The sequence below is a fragment of the Diabrotica virgifera genome, chromosome 6 (genome assembly GCF_917563875.1).
Source record: "Diabrotica virgifera virgifera chromosome 6, PGI_DIABVI_V3a".
NCBI lineage: Eukaryota > Metazoa > Arthropoda > Insecta > Coleoptera > Chrysomelidae > Diabrotica > Diabrotica virgifera.
The window spans coordinates 71681772-71706772 of record NC_065448.1 but is presented as its reverse complement, the minus strand read 5'-3'; the positions used below and the strand labels follow the sequence as shown (position 1 = coordinate 71706772).

Sequence of the window (25001 nt, the reverse complement as noted above, 5' to 3'; positions counted from 1 at the left end):
TTATCTTCTAATACTGACTTTTATTCAGATGTATATAATTAGGTACAGTTATAAAAAAATTCTTAACAACAAGTTGGTAACATGTTTCTTAGGGACTAACATTCATTTACAAGGTTGGATCGGCAACGAGTTCATCAATGTATTTTTGGTATTTTTTTCGGTATTTCTTGTCTTTATCCAACGCATTGGCTACTTCCTCATACCAATCAGGGTGTTTTAAGTAAATGTGCTTGACAACTTTCTTTATTTTTCTTTTTTCTTCTTCATCGCAATCATCACAGCCTTTGTCGATTCCTTCTTTCCAGCTTTCTAAAAATAAAATATGAAAATGTTTAATGTGGCGGCTAGCTTTAAATACTATTTTTTTATTAATAATTTTAATTGCTAATTTTAATTATTAACTTTTCTCCTTAAACGAAATAATACTCTGATAATACGCTTCATTTAAAATTTACTTTTTTAGGCTCGTAAAATCTATACGACACGATATAATGTATAAAATCTAAAAATTTAAATCATCTAGAAGTAGAAATACTACAGACCAATTACCAAATACTTAGCACGCAACGAAAGGTGATAATAGTTTGGATCTAAGGACATTCGGGTATTCAAGGAAACGAAATTGCCGATAAGTTTGCAAAATCTGCCTCAGACTTAGACAGAGATTTTATTAATCTGTGTATTCCATATACTAATTTGAATACCACACTTAAAATTCAGCTAAAAAATAAATGGCAAGAACTGTATGACAGCAAACAAACAGGATTAAATTATAAATCATGTCAAGTTTAAATCCCAACGCTAAGATGGTTCCACAACCAAAACAACAGAAATTTTATTATTACTATTAGCAGAATAAGAACAAGTGATGTAATGTCACCAAGCTATAAATGTAAAATTGATTTAGTTGATAATTCCTCATGCTTATGTGGTGAACTGGGAGACTTACACACATTATACTTGATTGTCCATTAAATAGTGAAAGCACAGATAAATTTTATAGTGAAGTAATTAGTAACAAAATTTACTCGCCGAATATTAATTTAAACTGTATAATTTTCAATTATATAATTATTATTGTATAATTTCAACCAAAGGAAAACAAGTTATAGGTGCGTTGAATTCAGTATTATGGCAAAAAAAATATAAGACCGGAAACGAAAAAACGAATATATAATACCATATTAAAACCAGTAATCGTCTATGGCTCAGAAGTGTGGCAGTTATCACAAAAACTTAAAGGTAACCTATTGGCAGTTGAAATGGATTTTTGGAGGAGAGCAGCGGGAAAGTCTAGATTAGAACATGTGAAAAATGAGGACATCAGGAGACAAATGAAAGTACAAAGATCAATTATAGAAGACATCGAAAAACAACAACTAATATGGTACGGACATGTTAGACGTATGGGGGAAGAAAGACTACCCAAAAAGATATTAGAATGGGTACCACCAGAGAAAAGAAAACGAGGACGACCACCAACAACATGGATCCAAGGAATCTCAAAAGCAATGTCAGCAAGAAATCTATCTGAAGAAGACTGGCAGAATAGACAGGCTTGGCGAACGGGAACCCAAAGGCGTATTACGCTGTGAACGGGATTTATATATATAATTTTCAATAAAAATATTAATATACTGCATTGTTTATACAATCACACCAAGAGGTGCAAAATGAAATTGTAAATTGCTAACAATGTCTTCCTTAGCAATTCTGCAAATAATTCCATTTTATAACACAAAACAAAAAATTATACACATTACTTTTTACCAAATTAATAATTTAGCCACTATATAATCGTGAAGAAGGATGATTTTTTTTTAATTAGAAAAATATGTACTATGTGTGTTTATATATGTGTATGTGTGTATGTGTTTATATATGTATACGTATGTGTGTGCATATATATCTAGGTATAATATATTTTTATTATGTAAGTTAAATATATGTAACTGTTTTATACTTGTATCATATACCTATTCTAGTTAAATAATATTATACTTTATGTAAAAATTGTCTGGCTAATTGGTCTTTACCAAAGCCATTAAATTAAATAAAAAAATGTATAAAATTAGTGGCCTTTTCATGGGAAACACAAATTCCATAATAAATTACCGTACAAGATTAGCCAGCCTCTTTATGCCAATAAATCAGTTTAAATGCATGCGAACCTTCAACTTCTTAAACCACATGTGACAACATAAATGTTTTTAGTTCAAATAAAAATGTATACCATTTTTATTCATTCAGTTGCGGTGCGAAACCAAAACTGTCTTAACTTTTACTCAGATCAGAGAGTGCAGCCAGCACTCTTATCGACGATTTCACCTCTTTTTAGAGGTTCATCAGAGACTGCATAGGCTGCTTTTCTCTGGCCCAGGTAAAAATCTTCGACATATCCATCTCCCACCGCAACTGACGAGATGGTAGTAGGTGCCTAGCGGCATCTGCTAAATAAAAAACCAAGTTTTTCAACCTAATAAAAATATTTGTAAATTAAATATTTTTAAAAGATTTTTAATTGAAAAACTTTATTGGCCCATTTCCTGGTGACAACCTCCAAGGCTTCTACAATATGCAAGCACATGGATGCTGCAGTGAAGACTAAGGGGAAGGAATTCTACACTATGCAATTCACAACCCCCGTCTGCAGCGTGGTAAAGTTCCAGCGGAAAATGGACCTAGTTACTCTATAGGAGTAATACTAATAAAAATAAAAATGTATACCATTTTTATTCATTCAGTTGCGGTGCGAAAGATGGATATGTCGAAGATTTTTACCTGGGCCAGAGAAAAGCAGCCTATGCAGTCTCTGATGAACCTCTAAAAAGAGGTGAAATCGTCGATAAGTGTGCTGGCGGCACTCTCTGATCTGAGTAAAAGTTAAGACAGTTTTGGTTTCGCACCGCAACTGAATGAATAAAAATGGTATACATTTTTATTTTTATTAGTATTACTCCTATAGAGTAACTAGGTCCATTTTCCGCTGGAACTTTACCACGCTGCAGATGGGGGTTGTGAATTGCATAGTGTAGAATTCCTTCCCCTTAGTCTTCACTGCAGCATCCATGTGCTTGCATATTGTAGAAGCCTTGGAGGTTGTCACCAGGAAATGGGCCAATAAAGTTTTTCAATTAAAAATCTTTTAAAAATATTTAATTTACAAATATTTTTATTAGGTTGAAAAACTTGGTCTTTTTGTTTTTAGTTCAGTTCAGTCAACAGTCTTCACAAGCACTCGGTCCGGAACATACCTATACTCTTCGAGAAATAAGAACGCCTTTTTACCGAAAAAAATATATTGTTAACAGTTTGTTGTTTTTACGTTTTATTTAATATTATTTTATTTGTTTCCGTGGACAATAAGGTTATCACACACGCATCCAACTACACCACGGAACATTAATATAAAATTATATTTGTAATTTGTATTTGTATTTGTACAACATTATTGATGTAAGTATTTCAGGACAATATCAATGCAGATTGGTGAAGGACAATTCAAGGATAGAAGGCTAAGAAGCCTACTTAGCCTTCAAAACCGTCTTATCTATCATAGCCTTTACAACCTCCATAGCCTTCTTAGCCTTCTTAACCTTCATAGCCTGAAACATAAGCCTTTCCCAACTCCTTCCATCGATCTCTATCCTGAGCAACATACTTCCAATTTGTTCCAGCTATTCTTTTTATATCATCTAACCTTTTCATCTATGGTCTTCCTCTTGGTCGTTCACTTTCGTAAGATCTCCTATGTTTTATTGTGGCATTTCAGCATTGGTCCTTTTATTTAACAGTGCATACCCAACAAAGAAAACGACATGGATACCACATGGGAGCGCATAAAATCACGATACTATGCTATGCCGATGATGCAGTACTAATTGCTGATAACGAGGATGACCTACAAAGGCAGCTCCACACTTTCAATATCACAGCAAATAAACTTAATATGAGAATATCAGTAGAAAAAAACTAAATGTATAGTGGATAAGTAAAGAGCCGCGTAGATGCAAGTTAAAAATAGACGGCAAAATTGTGGAACAAGTAATGAAATTCAATTACCTAGAAGTAGAGATCACTAGTGACAGGAATATAAGAACAGAGACCACAACACAAGCAACAAAAGCGGCAAGAGTAAGTAGTTGCCTCCGAGAAACCATATGGAGAAACAAATATCTGACCACGGAAAGCAAAATAAAAGTATACAAGACAACAGTAAGAGCTATCCTAACATATGCAGCGGAACAAGGACCGATACAAGAAAGACGAAACAACAAATCAACAATATCGAAATGAAAGTATTAAGATCAATAGCGGGCATATCATTAAGAGACAGACAAAGCAACAGAAGTATACGAGAACGATGCAAAATTCAAAATATTAACAGGTGGATAAAAACAAGAAAGAAAAACTGGAACGAACATGTAAACCGAATGGAACCAGATAGATTAGCGAACATCTGTAAAAACAACAAGCCGTATAGCAGAAGACCCGTTGGAAGGCCGCCTAAAAGGTGGAAAGACAATGTACAGTCAACAACAACTGAAACAGAATAAGAGGAAGATAAATAGGAGTAATCCTAGTCGCGCGAAGAAGAAGAAGAAGAAGAAGAAGATTTAACAGTGCGGCCTGCAAAGGTCCGTTTGAATTTGGCAATTTTTGTTGTAATGTCCTCGACTTTTGTTTTTGATCTTACCCAATGTTTCCTTTTTTATCTGATGGTCGTATATCTACATTTCTACTCATACTACACATACTACTACATCATACTCTTTTCATTGCCCTTTCAATTGCGACTAGTTTATTCATTCATATGTGGCTTGATTAGGGTCCAGGTTTAACATCCATATATTATAATAGAAAGGATGCACTAGTTGAATACTTTGCTTGTCAATTATTGGAGTATTTTGCTTTTCTTAAGTATCCAACTAAGTAAGAAGAAAGCCTGTAAGAATTAAATTACTTTTACTAGAATTTCGGCAAACATTATAGTATATAGTAAAACGTTAAAAATTGCTATCAGCTCCGGGAGAAAACGAAAATTCACATCAAATTTAGTCCATTATAGTGCAGTCACTGAAGGTTTTCACCTCCGATTTCGTTGAACCTCAATCGATTTTCATAAAAATTGGTGAGTAGCTAGAGGATACCTCAAGGGACAAAGGTGACATGATGCCAATTTGCGCTTTTACCCTGGGGGTGCATGCCACCCCTCCTTGAGGGTGAAAATTATTTTATTAAAAAAAATACATACCATAAATGGATAGAGGGGCAAATTATAAGCAAAATTTGTTATATAAAGTTATTAATATAAAACAACACTTTTTGAATTATTAAAGACCAAAGATTTTATTTTTTCGTAAAAAAATCGGTGTTTCACGTATAACTCAAAAACTATAAGCTTTTACAAAAAGGTTATTATTACTGAAATTGAAGATAATAAAAAACTCAATACATACCTCACTTAAGGAACTAAACTAATGTTAGTTCAAAGTGAGTTATTGTCAATTGAATGTATGCTTTTTTTCGATGAGTACTCAAATCTAAGTATTCAAGATTAAATAACGGGAAAAATATGCAATGTATAAAATATACCTGCTAAACGCTTGTGAAAGTACTTCGGATGAGCTTCAGAACAAGTTAATAGCGTCAAAATTAAGCAAGTTTTGATAAAAATAAGAGAACCCCTTCGATTTTTTTAGGAAAAAGTGAAAGATAAAACATACGTCATTTCCACACAAATTAAAATGTATAGTAATCCTTACAAGAACTCATTTATATTAACATAAGTAATGATTTCAATAATTTTGACCGGTTTAGAATGCATATTTTTGAAAAAAAGATTTAATTTAAAAAAACCATTATTTTTAAAATTATCGTCATTTTCATATTCTTTTGATAAATAACTCCAAAAATACTCAATATACGTAAAAAATTATAAATAACCAAATTTTAGTTTTTTTAGTGTCAAATATTTTACCTGTTTTACTATTTCTATACGGTAAAAAATAACCGAGATAGAAACGTTTAAATCTTAAATTTTGCTGTGAGAACCATGCCACCAGGGCCATTTAACCTTTTATTATTAAAAAAGTAAGGGATTTAAAAGATTAAATTCAACGTGGTTATATAGCCATTAGAATTAGCTTTCCAATAGTTTTTAGATGAACCTGATATCCTAAAAATAAACTTTATCTAACAAATTTTGCTTAAAATTTGTCCCTATATCGAATTATAGAGTTACTTTGAATAAAATAATTTTCACCCACGAGAAGGTGTGGCATCCACCCCCAGGGTAAAAGCGCAATTTCACCTTTGTTCCTTGAGATATTCTCTAACCACTCACCAATTTTCATGCAAATCGATGGAGGTTCAAAGAAATCGCAGGTAATAGCTCATGTTCACCTTCAGTGACTGCACTATTAGTAAAAGTGGCGATTCTTGATAAAAATATACACATCCATACAAAAGAATTAGTTTTCATATATCATAGGATATTTTAAGAAATTCCCAATCTACGACTTGCTAATTAAAACTAAACTCTTGTTTTTTTTTTTATACAGTATCGATTTCAAGCATCTAATAATATAATCAAATATTTATACAAGTTAATAGAAAATCATTTTATACGGAAATGTAACTATGGTGAGAAATATAATTATATGTTCAACAAATTAGTCACATATCTTACACGCATTTTTTCACAATATTATTACATAATTCCTAAATAGGGATTAAACCACAAGAAATACACTTTTAATGTATTCCTAGACACCAGTAAGGCATTTGACAAAGTGTGACACGAAAGGCTTATTCACAAAATAAGCCAACTTGAATAAAGCAAGGCAATGGTATGCATTCTTTTATCCTACCTAGCCAATGGAAAGTTTAGGGTTGAGATAGATAAGACACGTCCTATCTGAAATCGGAATGATCGAGGGTGGAATGCCGCAAGCACGAGTACTGTCAGCCTTTCTGTATATCATATACACCGCGGACACACCAACTACCCTGCAAACCATGCTCAGTCTATATCCCGATGACAAGCAATACGAGCGAGAAGTCTATATCCAAACCTAGTGACGCCTAGATGACTACAAGATACTCTACATGTCTACATCGATTGGAAAATTGGTGCATACTAAACCTTTCTGCCAGTGTGTCCTAGTTTATCGAATTCTCTCTAACGCCTTGAGTTGCAAGTGACAGAAAAAAACGTACGTCCGTGATTATTATACATAGATCTCAGAAAATTATGTATCCGTTGACGGGTTGATAATGTCAAATTTAACTTACAAAACTAGGAATGCCAAAGAATTCCAATGTTGAAAATATATTAAAAAAACTGATTAACTATTTAGATGGGAAATAAGCCACAATTAAATTGAAAAAAATAATTTCATTAACGTTTCGACGCCCAAATCGGGTGTCGTTGTCAAAATACAAAATACTATCAAATTAAACAAAAATGGTGTTGCTTAGTAAAGAATTCATGTAATAATTTATTTAATCTGACTCGTTTATATCGGAAATTCAGACATATATTATACACTTTAAAGTAGAAAACTTTAAAATGATATTGCCAATATTCATGAGTTGCGTTCCTGGGACGACTTTACTGAAAGATAGTTCATTCGATTACATGAAATCAACCCCAACTCAAGAATATCCGCCACAAAAAATCATTCATGTGATCTGTCTTTAAAAAGACAACCAAATTCAACGGTGACAGTAAAATTCTCGCGTTAGAGATTCCTTTGCGGATATTCTTGAGTTGGGGTTGATTTCATGTAATCGAATGAACTATCTTTCAGTAAAGTCGTCCCAGGAACGCAACTCATAAATATTGGCAATATCATTTTAAAGTCTTCTACTTTAAAATGTATAATATATGTCTAAATTGCCGATATAAATGAGTCAGATTAAATAAATTATTAGAAGAATTTTTTACTAAGCAACAACATTTTTGTTTAATTTAGTAGTATTTTGTATTTTGACAACGACACCCGATTTGGGCGTCGAAGCGTTAATAAATTTTTTTTTTCAATTTAATTGTGGCTTATTTTCCATCTAAATTGTTAATTATGAAAATGCCACAAATAGCTTCCGAACAACATTAAAAAATCTGACTCATGAAAAACTACAGACAGTGATAGTGATAATCATATAAATATTAACAAAATGAATTTATGAATTTAAAATAATTTGACCCGCACTTCTTTTAAACATCCCACAATACTCCCTTGGTTACTTGGTAAATAATCACGGCAACATCTAGGTTTTCAGTGTTGCAGCATTGCTTAGGCGTAGAGTAAGACGAGCTGCAATATACAATCAAATGTACTGGCAGGTGCACAAGTATGCAAGCCAAGAAAGAGAGTAAGTAGAAGAATGGGTAAAATTACAATTGTATTTATATAAACTTCTTCTTCTTCTTCTTCCTCTTTTCATTGGCTTGCATACTTAAATATTAATATAAATATTCTGGCAATTGTCAGATTTAAGTAAAATGTCATGCAATGATTTTCGACATTCTTAAAATCCTATATGACATCAAAATTAATGACGAACTAAAAGAAGGTTTTGGTTTGAACTATAGTGAAAAATCGCAGTAATCCCAGAAAAGTCACAGGCACAAATTCCAAAAAAATGCGGATATTCAACACACAGATGGTAAAAATCAAGAAAAACATTTAGGAATGCTAATGGGCAAAAGAATTACATGCAGACCACATATCTAGAGCGCTATAAAACCAAAATATTAAGAAATACGCCAAGATCTCTGGAGGTAAGGATCATAGATAAAATAAATGAAAATCTTCAACAAACTAAGAAATCCTCTGAATGAAAGTTAAGGAAGTTGACGCACTACGATGAAAATAGACCGACAAGGCACAGAAGACACAAGCACCAACGAGTAAAGTGTTAACTAGCAGACTGAAGAATGAAACCTGGAAAATTAGTCACATAGTTGGAAACAGAACTCTATGGGTTGGCATTGCACTTGACCTGAAAATTGAAGTATAAATATAAATATAAAAATAATTACACAAAGCATGTGAGGGCATTACACCCCTTGGAATACATGCCTCATCCTCTAGGTTGAACACTACTACTTCATACCATCCATAGTCATAAAACCCTAGTAATGAGATCCAGTGATCAAGATCAAAAACCAAGATCACTGGCTCGCTGTAGAGGAGGATCACTGTGCATTTGGAGTAGAAGCAATTCTAGAGAATTCACAAACAGAAAAGTAAACAAGGAAGAAAGGCACATAACGCCACCCCTACGAAAGCTGCCTCACCGCAGAAAGGCTTCTCGGTTGCCTCATTTCCAGGGTATCCATGAATAAAAACAAGTAAAGTCTTCCCAATCTAAACGTTGCCTGTCACCAACGTTGTGTAAATTACTCAAATAAAAAACAATGGCAAAGGTGCAGATACTTTTGGATGTTAATGAAAGTTATTGTACGAAATGGTCGTCATGGAATATAATGCAATGCAAATGCAAGTTTACAAAAGTGTATAACCTTTGGAGCCTTAAAGTGAAAGTGGAAAAAATATAGGGTAGGTATATGCGAACAAAATAAGATTTACAGCTATCAAGTGGACAAAAAATCAAATCCAGACCAGTGAAATACTCGTAAAGGAAATTTTTGGATAGAAATGCGACTATGGATAAGCAAAAACATTACTAAATGAAGTCTTACGATAGAAAGGTAAATATCGATAAAAAAGAAATAAATGATACTATAGTAAAGAACATAATATTGTATTCGCGGTGTGCAAGTACTTGGAAGGGAATTGAGAAACGATCGTGCGCGAATAGCGGAGAAATATTGCAACTTTCTTAAATAATCCATATTGTCAATTTAAATTGTCAAATTGACTTAGATTTCATATCTACTGTCGTTAAAGAAGAAAAATTGTATGTTGCTCCACAATATTGATATGATATGCAATTATTATATAAAGGTAAATTTAATTAATTGTATTTTGCTTGCAGTACTGCATTTTAATGACTAATTTTATTTACTACATACAATTGTTTACGTTTTAATAACATAACCTGAATCTTATTTTTTCTTTCTTTTATGTTTTTGGACTATGGCCAATTGACAATTATTCAGCCAATTATTCAGACAATTATTATATTAGCTATTGACAATTATTCAGTAACCAGGTGTAGAAATAGGTGTCGCTTTGCCGAACTTGCACGGTCCCAATAGCTACGAAGCATTTCTGTTGAAGGAACGGATTTAAAAAATACTAAAAGCATCATAGAGGATAACTGGAGACGAGCAGTAATCCAAGTAATGAAGCTTAAAATAGGACAAAACCTCGCAATTTTTACAGAATGGATCGATTTGCTTGAAAATCTAAGAATAGGTAGTGGATAGTCCAAGGATTAAAATCTATATGATGCCGATAGGCGCTTTTGCCATGAGGGAGGTTGCCACCCCATCTCGGGGATGGAAATTTTTTATTATATTTTGACACAAAAGTTGGTAAAGACATTTATTCTAAGCAAAAAACTTTCTATCCATTTTTTTGATAAAATTAATAGTTTTCGATTTATTCGCTATCGAAGGTGTTAGTTTTATATCGAAAAAATCAATGTTTTTAATAAGTTTTCTGCTAATAACTCCAAAAGTTTTTGTTTTATCAAAACAAATTTACTTAACAAAAATGTACCTTTAAAAAAAAACAATACCGTTTTTTTTTAATTTTTTTAAGACCAACAGTAATCGAGCTACACTTTATTATATGTTAACTCTTCTTCGTCAAATGCTAAATATTGTAGTTTCAAAGTCAAAGACAGGAAAACTATGCATTTTTTTAGGGTAACTTGTGCAAACTAATTTAAAGTATTTAAAAATATCTATCTCAAGAAATAAAAAAAAGTCTCTAGCTCAAAAATTAAGTGACTTATAATGAAAAGGATGTCAGTCCCTATTTTTTTCAGCGAAAAAGTGGTCGGGAGCAACTTCCCAATCACCATCCTAATTTAAATTTGGTGATTGACATTATTTGGTCTTCTTTATTTATGTATTATTAATAGGTTCCAGAAGTTTGACCGGCTTAGAATGATTATTAAAAAAAAGGAGTTAAATGCGAACAACGAATTTGTGTAGTTTGGAAAAAAATGGCATTTCCTTCAGAACCGAAAGATTAGCATCAGAGATACAAAAAAATGTTTAAATATGAAATTGTAGCCTATTTTATTTCCACGAACCTGGTTTGAAAAAAAATTTTCTACGGCAAAAATTGTGTGAGCTATTGACAATTAAACTTGTAATAACATGCAAAAACCACCTTTACCAACCTTTTCAAAGTTACCTCTTTTTGCGACTGAGGATTTTAAAAAAATTTAATTTTAATAGGCTTATAGATCTCCTAAAAACCTACAAAATTGTTTTTTACCAAACTTTCTAAGATAAAAAATAAAAAAGTTATGGTTAAAAAATCAATATATATATATATATTTTTTTTAAGGAGAAATCAAAGTGGAAGCATAATAATGATTAATAATGTTAGTTAGCGATGGTTTTAGTCACTGGCCTTATTCATTATTCTTTATTTATGTATTATTAATAGATGCTAGAAGTTTGACTGGCTTAGAATGATTAGTTTTAAAAAAACTGGAGTTAAAAGCGGATAACGAATTTTTGTAGTTTGGTAAAATATGCCATTTTCTTCAGAATAGAAAGATTATCTTCAGAGATAGGAAAAAATGTTTAAATATGAAATTGCAGGTTTTTTAATTCTCAAGAACTTGGTTTGAAAAAAATTTTTCTACGACAAAAATTGAGTGAATCGTAAAGGAGTATTATCAAAAACATTGATTTTTTCGATATAAAACTACACTTTCGATAGCAAATAAATCGAAAACTATTAATTTTATCAAAAAAATGTATAGAACTTTTTTTGCTTAAAATGAATATTTTTATTAACTTTTGCGGTCAAAATATAATAAAAAAATTCCACCCTCGAGATGGGGTGGCAACCACCCCCATAGTAAAAGCGCCTTTCGGCATCATATAGATTTTGATCCTTGGACTATCCACTACTTATTCTCAAATTTTCAAGCAAATCGATAGGCCATTCTGTAAAAATTGCGAGGTGAAAATCTTCGGTTCCTGGACTACATTGGGGAAATCAAAATGTGAAAAGGTCACAAATAAAAGATTCAGCTAAATAATAAATATAAAATATGATATCACAGATGAAATCCAGACCAAACAATTAATTACACGGGCATCTACAGAGAATCCACAGTCACAATAAAAGTCTTTGAGTGGAACCCAAAAGTAAGGAAAAGACGAGAAAGACCACGAAAAACCTAGAGGGGACATCAACAAAGAGAGACGAAAGATATTTGGAAGATGACCAATGTAAAAATAGATAGGAAAATAGATTGGGAATCACAAGACGTCGATTCATATTTTAACGCCTCTTCCTATCATTTTGTACCATAAAAAATCAGTATTTTGCTGTTAATTTTAAAGAACTGCTTGGATTGACATGAAATTTTTGCATACACGTAGCTAACATGCCAAAGAAAAAAAGTGGTATTGTACTGATGTGTGCTTTTGCCCTTGGGGTGTTTCAACCCTTCTCGGGGGTAAAAAATAATACGTTCAAAATAAGTCCGGAATTCCATAAAATGGCTAATTCTAAGAAACTTTTGTTCTACAGAGTACTTTCACTTAGTCAATACTTTTCGATTTATTAGTGAATATGAAACTTTAAAGTGAATGAATATGAAATTTTGAAAGAGTGAAGCGTTTTAATACATCGGAGCGACAATCAGAGTAGATAACGATATCACAAAAACCATCACCATGGGCTCCCTAGTACCGCCTTGACAAGTTAATCTGGAGGGAAGCCCCAACAGGGAGAAGGCCATTAGGACGTCTATGAACGCGGTGGAGAGATAACATGGTCAAATTTAAGAACAATAATTGGCCTAGCCACTGACTTAGCTGTCACTAATACTTTTCGATTTATTAGTGAATATGAAACTTTGAAGTGAATTAATATGAAATTTTGAAAGAGTGAAGCGTTTTAATACATCGGAGCGACAATCAGAGTAGATAATGATATAAAAACCATGACCATGGGCTCCCTAGTACCGCCTTGACAAGTTAATCTGGAGGGAAGCCCCAACAGTGATAAGGCCGTTAGGACGTCTACGAATGCGGTGGAGAGATAACATGGTCAGATATAAGAACAATAATTGGCCTAGCCACTGACTCAGCTGTCGTTGACGACCGTTTGAATTAAAAGCGGATTGTGCAGTTGGTGCAGTCAACAGTCAACAAGACGCACTACGGTTGCAGTGCTACGAGAAGAAGAACTACTAGTCTAAGAGCTAGAGCCGGAAAATCATCGTCATAAGTAATATGGAGTTGGCATGTGAAATGTGTCTATTGTATATTGATAATTATGACCCCTTTCAGGCTGACACCTCAGTGGATACAGGAAGTAGCAATAAGGGATGAAAAGGGAAAGTTAGTGGAGTCATTAAAGGTTTTTACCTCCTATTTTGTTAAACCTCCAGCGATTTGCATGAAAATTGGTGACTAGTTAGAGCATACCTCAAGAAACAAAACTGATTTGGTGCCAACTTGCACTTTTTCCCTGGGGGGTGTATACCACCCCTTCTCGGGGTTGAAAACTATTTTATTAAAAATAACTCAACAAGTCGATAAACGGACAAATTTTAAATAAAATTTGTTATATCATGATATTAAAATAAATCAATACTTTTTGAGTTATTAAAGATCAAAGATTTGAATTTTTTGGGAGAAACATGCTGTAAAGCGGTTTTTTATAAATAACTCAAAAACTATTAAGTTTTATCAAAAAAGTTGTAATTATCAAAATTGAAGATAACACCCCCTCTGTGGCTCAGTGGTAAGAGCGCCTACCTTTGGATCGAAAGGTCCGAATGGCCGTACGTTCGAATCTCACCAGGGTCAGAAATTTTTCGTTTATTATAAATTAATAAATGAAAATAGTTTCTGTCCTTGTGGGATCGGTACTCAACGGAGGGACCGCAGACGTTCGGATACAATTAGCGTCTCTTTGCGAAGACAATGACGTCGACTTTGCAAAGTAACAAGACACTTTTCAACACACACACTACACATGACACTAGGTACCTAACTGCAAAAATTCACTGTACTTACTATGCCAATAGCCATTAGTTGTCGAGGCATTAGCTAAATAAAAAAAATGAAGATAATAAAAAATAAGATAGGTTTCTTATTCGAAAAACCTTTGAGAATTAATTAAAAGTGACATAGGTGACTGAATGTATATTTTTTCCAGCTAGTACTAAGTAATCTAAGTATTCAAGCTAAATAACGGGAAAACGATACATTTTATAAAATATATTTACTGAAAACTTGTCAAAGTACTCAGAAATATGTATCAAATGAGCTCCCGGAGAAGTTGATACCATTAAACGTTATGCTACAAACATTTTTCAAACTTTAGCCTCCAAAAATTTGGAGCTTAATTATTATATTCTTTATATAAGTTCTTTAAATTGTTGACATTTATGTAAAATTTAGCAAAAATGTATTCGAATACCTCAAATGTACCCATTATTGGACACCTTCAGTTTCTGGACATATTCAGTTTATATTGATAGAAAAAATTCAATAATATTCAAACTAATATAAAAATAAAATTTTTCTACAACCACTATTCAAAGTGCACTTTTCTGCACGGTTTTATGTTAGCAAACTTGATATTTTCTCACAGTATAAGATATTTGACATTAGTGTGCAGAAAAGTGACGTTTCTGTGCCGCAAAGTGACGTTTCTGTGCCGCAAAGTTCTTTTCTGCACAGTTGACTACCTCATTCTGAGTATATTCTGTTTACATCCGTGGACTACCGCATTCTGAGTAACGTTATATTCTGTTTACATCCGTGGTTAAACTTTAGACAAATATATAACCTATAAGACAATTATTATATTTAACTATAGCATAGAAACTAAATTATGGATGTTATAACTGTTTTATTTTACAATTTTATTCTTATTAAACATTTTATAATTATCAAATAACCAATAAAGGATTTAGCAACCTGTGCAAGAGACGTCGAATGAAGTAGGTTTTGTGTAAATCCGTGACTGCATAAATATAATGTCAATAATGTGTAATAATTGTTTAAATTTAAACAAATTAAGGCAGTGCATTAATTTTTTAACTGATTTCTGTGCAATTTATTTAGGTATAAGGAATTTAAATTGATTAGTAGGTATTAATTAAATACAGTTTAAAATTTATCACATAGGTACCTATTATAATTAATCGTCGTTTGTAAATTGTGATTTTTATTTTTAGGAAGAACTCTGCTTGTAGAAAAAGTATAGTGTGAAACACGTGCAGAAAGGTAATTTCTCACTCGTTTGAATTGCGGCACTCGCTTGCGCTCGTACCGCAACTTTTCAAACTCGTGAGAAATTAGTACCTTTCTGCACTTGTTGCACAATATACTATTTACTAACATACAATTAATTAATATGTTCTTTTTTTCATCCGTAACTTCACGCAGCTGCTCTTAAATAGACGCTATTGTATAGGTATGTACTTGCTACTGTCATTTCGGAGTCGGCATTTGTATTGAATATATATTATATACTCAAAAAAAAACTGTTTTCAACATGGCAACAGAATACACTTGCGTGCTTAAAATAAATTTTACAATTGATACAGATACGTGATAAGTGAAATTAATTAGTGACAAAACATTGAAAAGTTCAAAAGAATAGTTAAATATTATTAAAAATTAAAATTAAAATTTAATTAATAAATTATAAATCTAACTTCATTCCCGAAATTCCTTTGAAAATTATTGTGTTAACTAATTTCAAAATAAATAATATTAATAGTTTGTATGTTAGTATGTTTTAATTTTCACTTGTTCCTAAAAAATTCGAAAGGGTTCTCTTATTTTCATCATCACTTATTTAGCTTTAATGTTATCAACTTCATCTGGATCTTATTCACTTGATATTTATTCTTGAGTACTTTCACAAGTGTTTAGTAAGTATGTATATTTTAGAAAATGCATCGTTTTCCCGTTATTTAATCTTGAATACTCGTACTTTGTTTGAGTACTAGCCGAAAAAAAAATATATTCAATCAACTATAACTCACTTTTAATTAATTCTAAAAGGTCTCTCACATACAGAATCTATTCGATTTTTTATTATCTTCAATTTTGGTAATCATAACTATAACTATTTTGTTAAAACTTTCAATTTTTGAATTATTTATGAAAAACCGCTCTACAGCATGCATTTGTTTCACGAAAAATTCAAATCTTTTATCTTTAATAACTCTAAAGGTATTGATTTATTTTAATATCTTGATGTAACAAAATTTGCTTAAAATTTGTCCCTCTATCGATTTGTGGGGTTATTTTTAATAAAATAGTTTTCACTCACAAGAAGGGGTGGTATCCACCCCCAGGACAAAAGTGCAAGTTGGCACCAAATTAGTTTTGTTTCTTGAGGTATGCTCTAACTAGTCACCAATTTTAATGCAAATCGATGGAGGATTAACAAAATAGGACTGCACTAACTTTCCCCTTTCATCCCTTATTGCTACTTCCTGTATCCACTGAGGTGTCAGCCTGAAAGGGGTCATCAATATACAATGGACACATTTCACAGGAAAAACTCCATATTACTTATGACGATGATTTTTCGGCTCTAGCTCTTCGTCTACACAGATGTATTGTCATGACAAATTAAGTCAGTATAATATAAGGAAAAAGCGTTTACAATTAGAATAGAAAACTATTAGAAATATTTCAAGGCTAGCGAACCAGCAGGATTTAGGGCAGATAGATCAACTGTTGACTATTTTTATTGTAAATGCATTTATTGTATGTCTGTGTATAAAAGATGGAAAATAAATAAACCCCTTAGATTGCATACTGCTGAAGCAATTAATATTAAAAATTATAAATACATAATAACAAATAGCTTAAAAACTAATTAGATAGTATGAGATTCTGTGGTGAGTATTTTGAACGATATACAGTAAATGAGTGACTTAATTAACTAGAAAGTTATATAAGAATTTGCTACACAACTCTCATCGTCACATCTACATACAAAAAATAATAATCAGTATAGGAATATTCGTCAGACCAAAAGAATTGCAATACAGTGGAACCCCGTTAACTCGGATTAATTGGGACCGCGGCCGATCCGGGTTATCGAAAATCCGGGTTAGCCGGAGAAAATGCTAAAAATTAATAAAATATGGTATGCTTACAGATAAACTCCGTTATAATTGTCACACAGACACTGGTAAACCACGTTCGCATTCCACACAAAACCACACATACAAAGCGTCGTCAAATGTCTCATTCTTAGCTTTATTAGCTTTGCACCGATTGTCGAAACTGTCTTTTGTTATCATTTTGAAAAAAAATTCTTCGATTTTAGTTCTATTTTTCTTCCAATCCGATACTGTAGATGTACCGACACCATAATTTAATGCTGCAAGATTCACCTTTATCAATTCTACTTAATGCTTCTAGTTTCTTTTCCATTGTCACTACAACATTTTTACGTTTTGTTGCCCTTATAGACAAAAGACACGCAAACACAAAATCTGAATAAATTTACGAACGATTACAAAACCGAAGCGAACAATACGACTTTACTACACACAATACCGTCTCTGATGTTATGTTATTTAATAACATTGATAACTAAGACCATTGTTAAAAAAAGAATTTTAATAGTCTTTTCTAAACAATGCTAAGAAAGTTTCAAATAAATAAAGGATAATACAGGTATCTGTTTTCGATAACACCACAATGAATGTGGTGTGCCATGAGTCATTTTTACTATGGTAAATGTAGTTCAATCCGGTTCCATTATCTCTCAAATATTATATTACATAGAGTTGGTACAAAACCTCGTGAACCTTGAAAATGCGTATGTATAACCGAAATAAAATGAAGCAAAAAACATACGACTATTTTATTTGCTGAGAATTGCGCGACAGGGTCCCATCTGCACCCTGATATTTTCAGTAATGTCGGATTCAATCGTTTCGTTCGTATATTGACGTCACCAAATGAATGAATTAGGTTCACGAGATTTTGTAACAGCAATACATTTTTATTGTTGAAATGTTGGTCTGATAAAAATCAGTCCGGGTTAGCCGGAGTTCCGGGTTATCGGGGGCCGACTTATCGGGGTTCCACTATACTTTAAATGTGCCAAACTTACAAGAATTTAAACCGTAAATGAAGAATAAAGAAAAAGACGAAGTACTCGGTAAAATAAAAATCGTCTTCAAACTTATGGAATTACATTGACAATATTGTGGATCCCATCCCAAAGTGATGTCAATCCGAAAAAACCAAAACGTGTCTCAACCTCAACCTTGCACAATAAATGGGCACATTTTAGAACAGGTCAATAGATTTAAGTACCTGAGATGTTGTAACGATAGTAGCGCCTAAATCCTGATCTAGAAATAAGATCGAAAATAGAACAGGGTAGAAAATCCTTGGAAACAATGAAAAAACTGCTTTATCTACTCTATGTCATATTATGTATAAGTTTTTGGTATGTGAAAACTGTCATTATAGATGGCAGTGCGTGAAGTGTTTAAAGTGTGAAAAATGGAATTTTTAGCACTCCATAGGAGCATTAAAAATGCTACTTTAAAGCACTACTGCTTTAAAATCTTTAAGACACTGCAGTTAAAATGAATTGTCAAATTGTGAAACGTCAAAATATTTATATTTCATTTATTAACATTAATATTAATAGTACAACTTGCGCAATTTGAAAAAGGTGGTTTAAAAGGTTTTTGAAAATTTAATTTAAACTGTATTATTTCATTTTTAACACGTTTGTAAAAAAAACAAGTTTATGTAACGGTATAATATTTTCGCTAAGAATTTTTAGACATTCCCCTCGAGTGTAGATAATCAGTTCTACCTTTTACAGGTCATAGGTTTCATGGTTTCAGCAATTAACAAAAATATTGTATTTTATAAATTTATAACGTTTGTAGAAAAAATATTGTATGGTATACGTGTTAAAAAGTACATTTTTAAGGCACTCATGTGAATTGCAGAATTCGCTTGGCTCATTCTTCTAAACTTTCACATGCGTGCCCTAAAATTGTACTTTTAACACTTATATTATAAATAACTATTAAATGGGACTTACTTTTTCGCAGTTTTTGACACCCTTTCATATAATTAAATATCCTTAACTTTCGCGTTGTCATGGTGATGACATAATGAGCAATAAATTACGACAAAAGTTGTGAGAGTTTTGTGGTTTGAAAGAAGTTAGAATTTTTAAATGTCAAAGTTCTAAAAATTGTAGAATAGAAATAAAAGAAAACTACAACAAGAGAACCTGAAAAAATTGGACTAAAATGGGGTGAAGTCAAAAGCAGAGCAAGAAATAGAAGAAAATGGCAGGAACTAGCACGGTTTATCCAGAGAATAAACAAATAAGAAAATGCGCTGTCCGGCCAGTCAGCAATCTTATATTTTTGGCTAAGAAACTCATAAGCGCCCAATACGCCACAAGGAGGGATATAACTAAAGAGAAACTTTAAAAAACACACAAAATTATACAAATTAATTTAAAACAATGTATTCCACAAAGTGTACTGTAAGTAAAAGCATTAAAAATATTAATGTAAATATAAATTATACCTGTGTCAATGACCATTAACAGTCGAGGCATATATTGCTAAATAAAAAAAATATATAATATATATATTTTATACATATTTAAAATATATTATATATTATATTTTAAGTTTATAATAAAATTTTATACCTTTTAACGCCGCACCTTCAGGAGTACAACCCTTCTTACCAGTGACACAATCGATATAACCCTTAATAATTCTGTCATTCTTTATCACCGTCTCAATATCAATTTTTTTAAGGATTTTTATGTTGTCCTGGAAACTCTTCCCATACACAACCGCCACTAAGACTGTAACCAATAAGGCCGATAGACACCACCGATTCATTTTGATAAGAATTAATGTCTTCTCTTTAAAATATGTTGTCTGTATAGGCTATACTTCTCTAACAGATTCTTATATATGAGTTTCTTCACTCTGACGTAAATTAATTATTTACATTTTGTACCAAAAAATATATTTCAAACCAGTTTTGCAATTAATTGCGTGGAACCTTCTTGGAATGTTCCTTTTTGTTTAGGCCGAAGATGTGTAACAGATCGGACACGACAGTTTATGTATACAGGGTGATTCATTAAGAATGTCCAATTTCTAGTTGTAGATTCTAGACCAAAAATATTAAGATACAATTTAAATCACTTAAATAAAATATGGCTCCTTATTGAGTTACAAAGTGTTTTATTGAAAAATTTAAAAATTATTCGTACCCAATACTTTAAAAATATTTGACATATTCTTGTCATACTTGGCAGAAAGTTTAGGTACTATAGACCCTATTAAGTTATGTAAAATAAACTTTTCTGGCTACTACCAGAGGCGTACGACAGGGGAAGGGAATGGTTGACCCTTCCCACATTGTACGCTAGTGGTGGAATTGCTATCTTAGCATAATTTTTACATTATCCAATAACTTCTATGTAAATAATATACTCTTGATTCGTAACGATTAAATCATTAGTTTTCGAGGTATTCAAAATTAAAAAATGAATTAAAATAACCGTGCTATTTCATTTTTAACTTCAAATATTTCAAAAGATAATGACTTAAGCGTTACGAATAAAGAGTAAGTTCTTTACATAGACAGAATTTAGAAAGTATTGGAACATCTTAAAAATTACACTAAAATAGCAATTCCATCAGTGGCGTAGAATTTGGGAAGGGTCAATCCTTCACTGTCCCCTGTCGTACGCCTCTGGTAATAGCCAGAAACGAGTATTTAAAATAATTTAGTAAGGTATTCAAAAATCTACACTTTCTGCCAAGTATGACAAGGATATATGTCAAATAGTTTTAAAGTACTGGGTAAAAATAGTTTTTTAATTTTTAAATAGTAAGAAGCCCCATTTTATTTAAGTAATATGGGTTAAATCCGAATATTTTGAGGTCTAGAATCTACAACTCAGAGATTTGACATTATCAATGAATGTATATCGTACAGGGCGGTTTCGTTTATGTCCTTAATTCTAAGACACTCACGGAATTGCTATTTTAACATAATTTTTGGGTTATGAAATACTTTCTATGTATATACGATATTTGCAACGATAAAATCATTAGTTTTCGAGACATTTAAAGTTAAAACTGAAGCAGCACAATAAAGTAACTTCAAATATCTCGAAAACTAATGACTTTAACGTTAGGCATGAAGAATATATTAGTTACATAGAAAGTATTGGAGAATCGAAAAATTGAGTTAAAATAGCAATTTTGGCAGTGGCGTAAAATTTGGGAAGGATTAATCCTTCACTGTTCCCTACACGCCTCTGGTAGTAGCCAGAAACGTTTATGTATCATAATGTAGTAGGGTGTACAGTACCCACACTTTCTGCCAAGTATAACAAGAATATGTCAAATATCTTTAAAATACTGGGGACAAATAGTTTTTAAATTTCCAAATAAAACACCCTACAACTTAGTATAGTAAGCAGTCATATTTTATTTAAGTGATTTGAGTTAAACTTTAGGTCCAGAATCTATAACTCGGAGATTGGACATTTTTAACGAATCATCCTGTAGTGAAAAATTATGCAAATCGTTGTAAAATTGAAGGTAATACCGAGGTGAAAACAAGTCATTCTTACTAATAAATAAACATACAATTGTATTTAACGAAAAAGGTAATTAATCAGCTAAATATATTATGTGAACAAGTATTATTTATATGTACAGGGTGTAACAAAAATACAGGTCATATATTAAATCACATATTCTGGGAACAAAAATAGTTCGAATTAACCTAACTTACCTTAGTACTAATATGCACACAAAAAAAGTTACAGCCCTTTGAAGTTACAAAATGAAAATCGATTTTTTCAAATATATCGAAAATTTTAGAGATTTTTTAACAAAAATGGACATGTGGCAATCTTATGGCAGGAACATCTTAAAGAAAAATTATAGTGAAATTTGTGAACCCCATAAAAATTTTATGGGGATTTTGTTCCCTTAAACCACCCCAAACTTTTGTGTACGTTCCAGTTAAATTATTATTGTGCTACCATTAGTTAAATTCAATATTTTTAAAACTTTTTTGGCTCTTAGTATTTTTTCGGTCAGGCAGTTTTTATCGAGTTGCGGCTTCTTTTTTAATATGTTTACATAAAAATTTTATGGGGGTTTTGTTACTTTGTAAACACTTGTTACTACTAACCCCCCAAATGTTTGTGTACGTTCCCATTAAACTATTACTGCGATACCATTAGTTAAACACAGTGGTTTTAAAACTTTTTTGCCTCTTTGTATTTTTACGATAAGGCACCTTTTATCGAGATGTGGCTTCTTTTTTAATATGGTTCAAAATATACTTAAAAATGTAAATCATAAATAAATGTTCGTATTATTACTAAGTCTCCATATACAGAGAGAGTCTGTAATTTGGAATAAATTCAATATCTCAAATACTAATTGTTCTTTTTGAAAATTGCTCAGACCCGTCGATTAGTATTTCAAATTGTCCTTTTTGACATACAATAATAATATATACAGGGTGTCCCAATTTAGAGATATGACGTAATCGATGATTTCCTTAAATGGCAGTAATTTCCTTGTAATGGCAATTTCCTTAAGTAATTTGGAATCAACTTAATAATTCAAATACTAATTGCTTTTTTGAAAAATGCTCAGACCCGTCGATTAGTATTTCAAATTTTCATCTTTGGCGTATAATAATAATGTATACAGGGTGTCCCAATTTAGAGATTTGACGTCATTGTTGATTTACTTAAATGGCAACACTGTCATTTTGATAGCTATTTAGATAGGGTGTGTAAAGTTATACATAAATACAAATTTTCAAATTTTTATTCCCTACCATATACAAGATAATAAAAAATAACAAAGTAATAAAAAACAAGTAATCAAATAAAAATTGAATTCAATTATTTAAATTAAACAAATGTTCATAATGTTGCCCTCAATTATTGTCAAATGGTCAACGGGCAATATTATGAGCATTTGCTTAATTGAAATAATTAAATTTCATTATTACTTGATTACTTATTTTTCATAACTGTTATTTAGGGAATAAAAATTTGAAATTTTGCAGTTATGTATAACTTTACACACCCTGTCAAAATAGCTGTGAAAATGATAGTATTGCTATTTAAAAAAATCAACGATGCCGTCATATCTCTAAATTGGGACACCCTGTATACATTATAATTTTATGTCAAAAATGACAATTTGAAATACTAATCGACGAGTCTGAGCATTTTTCAAAAAAACAATTAGTATTTGAATTATTGAATTTATTCCAAATTGCAGACATAACTTTGTTATTTTTTATTATCTTTTAAATGGCAGAGAATAAAAATTTGATATTTTGCAGTGATGTATAACTTTACACACCCTATCAAAATAGCTATCAAAATGACAATGTTGCCATTTAAGAAAATCAACGATGACGTTATATCTCTAAATTGGCACACCCTGTATACATTATTATTGTATGTCGAAAAGGACATTTGAAATACTAATCGACAGGTCTGAGCAATTTTCAAACAAACAATTAGTATTTGAGATATTGAATTTAATCCAAATTACAGACTCTCTCTGTATAATAATCGTACTTAACCATATACAAATATGTGGTGGATTTTATAAATATTCAAAATATCTCGATAAAAACTCGACTTTTCGAAAAAGTACTAAGAGGCAAAAAAGTTTTTAAAACATTGTGTTTAAAAATGGTACTACAATAATAATTAAATTGGAACGTACGCAAAAGTTTGGGGGGGTTTAAAAGAACAAATCCCCTATAAAACTTTTATGGGATGTCTAAAATTCACTATAATTTTTTCTTAAGATATTATTGCCATAAGAATGCCACATGTCCATTTTCAATAAAATATCTCAAATAGTTTTCGATATATTGGAAAAAATCGATTTTTATTTTGTAACTTCAAAGGGCTGTAACTTTTTTTATGTGCACATTTGTACTAAGGTAAGTTAGGTTCAATCGAACTATTTTTGGTCCCAAAATATGTGATTAAATTTATGACCTGTATTTTTGTTACACCCTGTATATCCTTTATAGTGGAGCCGATATGTGATACAATTGTGCATTTAATGATAGAAGTATCTAATTTGGACCACATATATCACACATATAAAGGTACAAATTTAGATATGAAGGCATCTCAGATTTTGCCTTTTACAAAAATGAGAGGTCTTGAACCGGAAAAATCGGTTTACCAGAAGTTGTGTTTTTACTGTTTTTTTATGTAAAAATATGTTGTTTCTTTTTAAATTTTTCACCCTGTATTATGTAAATTTTTCAAAAAGGTAATACCCAATGAAAAGAGTGTAAAAATATTTTTAAGGGAATATTTTGAACTTTTTAGTTATGTTAATTACCATTTAATAAATGCATAGCATAACGTATGTTCACATGTACCTATGGGCGGCAGATTCATTTTGAATGCCCACCATTTTTGTAAAAGACAAAATCTGAGACGGCCTCATATATAAATTTAAATCTTTTTATGTGTAGTATGTGTGGTCCAAATTATATGCTTCTACCATTAAATGCACAATAATTCTTATATTATTATTTACACGAATCTGCCGCACATAGGTACCTACATGTGAAGATAGGTTATGCATTTATTAAATGGTAATTTATGGTAATCGACACCGTAAGGTACAAGAGGACGGCTTAAGTAAGTAAGTAAGTAAATGGTAATTAATATAACTAAAGAGTTCAAAATATTTTTTAAAAAACATTTTTACGCTCTTTTCAACGCCGGTATTATCTTTTTGAAAAATTAATA

At 31.5% G+C, this 25001-nt stretch overlaps 1 protein-coding gene across 1 annotated transcript; it reads right to left on the bottom strand.

Moving 5' to 3' along the window:
• On the bottom strand, positions 1–20210 carry LOC126887527 (allergen Tha p 1-like). The gene is made up of 2 exons (XM_050655159.1): positions 19860–20210; positions 1–309 (listed from the first exon to the last, which is right to left on the bottom strand). The coding sequence occupies exons 1-2, from the start codon at positions 20056–20058 to the stop codon at positions 107–109; spliced, it is 402 nt and encodes a 133-aa protein (XP_050511116.1). The 5' UTR covers positions 20059–20210; the 3' UTR covers positions 1–106.
• Positions 20211–25001: the final 4791 nt, after the last annotated feature.

Bases quoted from the DNA above. Each gene is read 5' to 3' on its own strand.
- LOC126887527 (XM_050655159.1), bottom strand. From the start codon at position 20,058: ATGAATCGGTGGTGTCTATCGGCCTTATTGGTTACAGTCTTAGTGGCG. The intron at 310-19,859 runs GTATAAAATTTT...TTTTATTTTTAG, and splicing joins TGAAGGTGCGGCGTTAAAAG to AAAGCTGGAAAGAAGGAATC.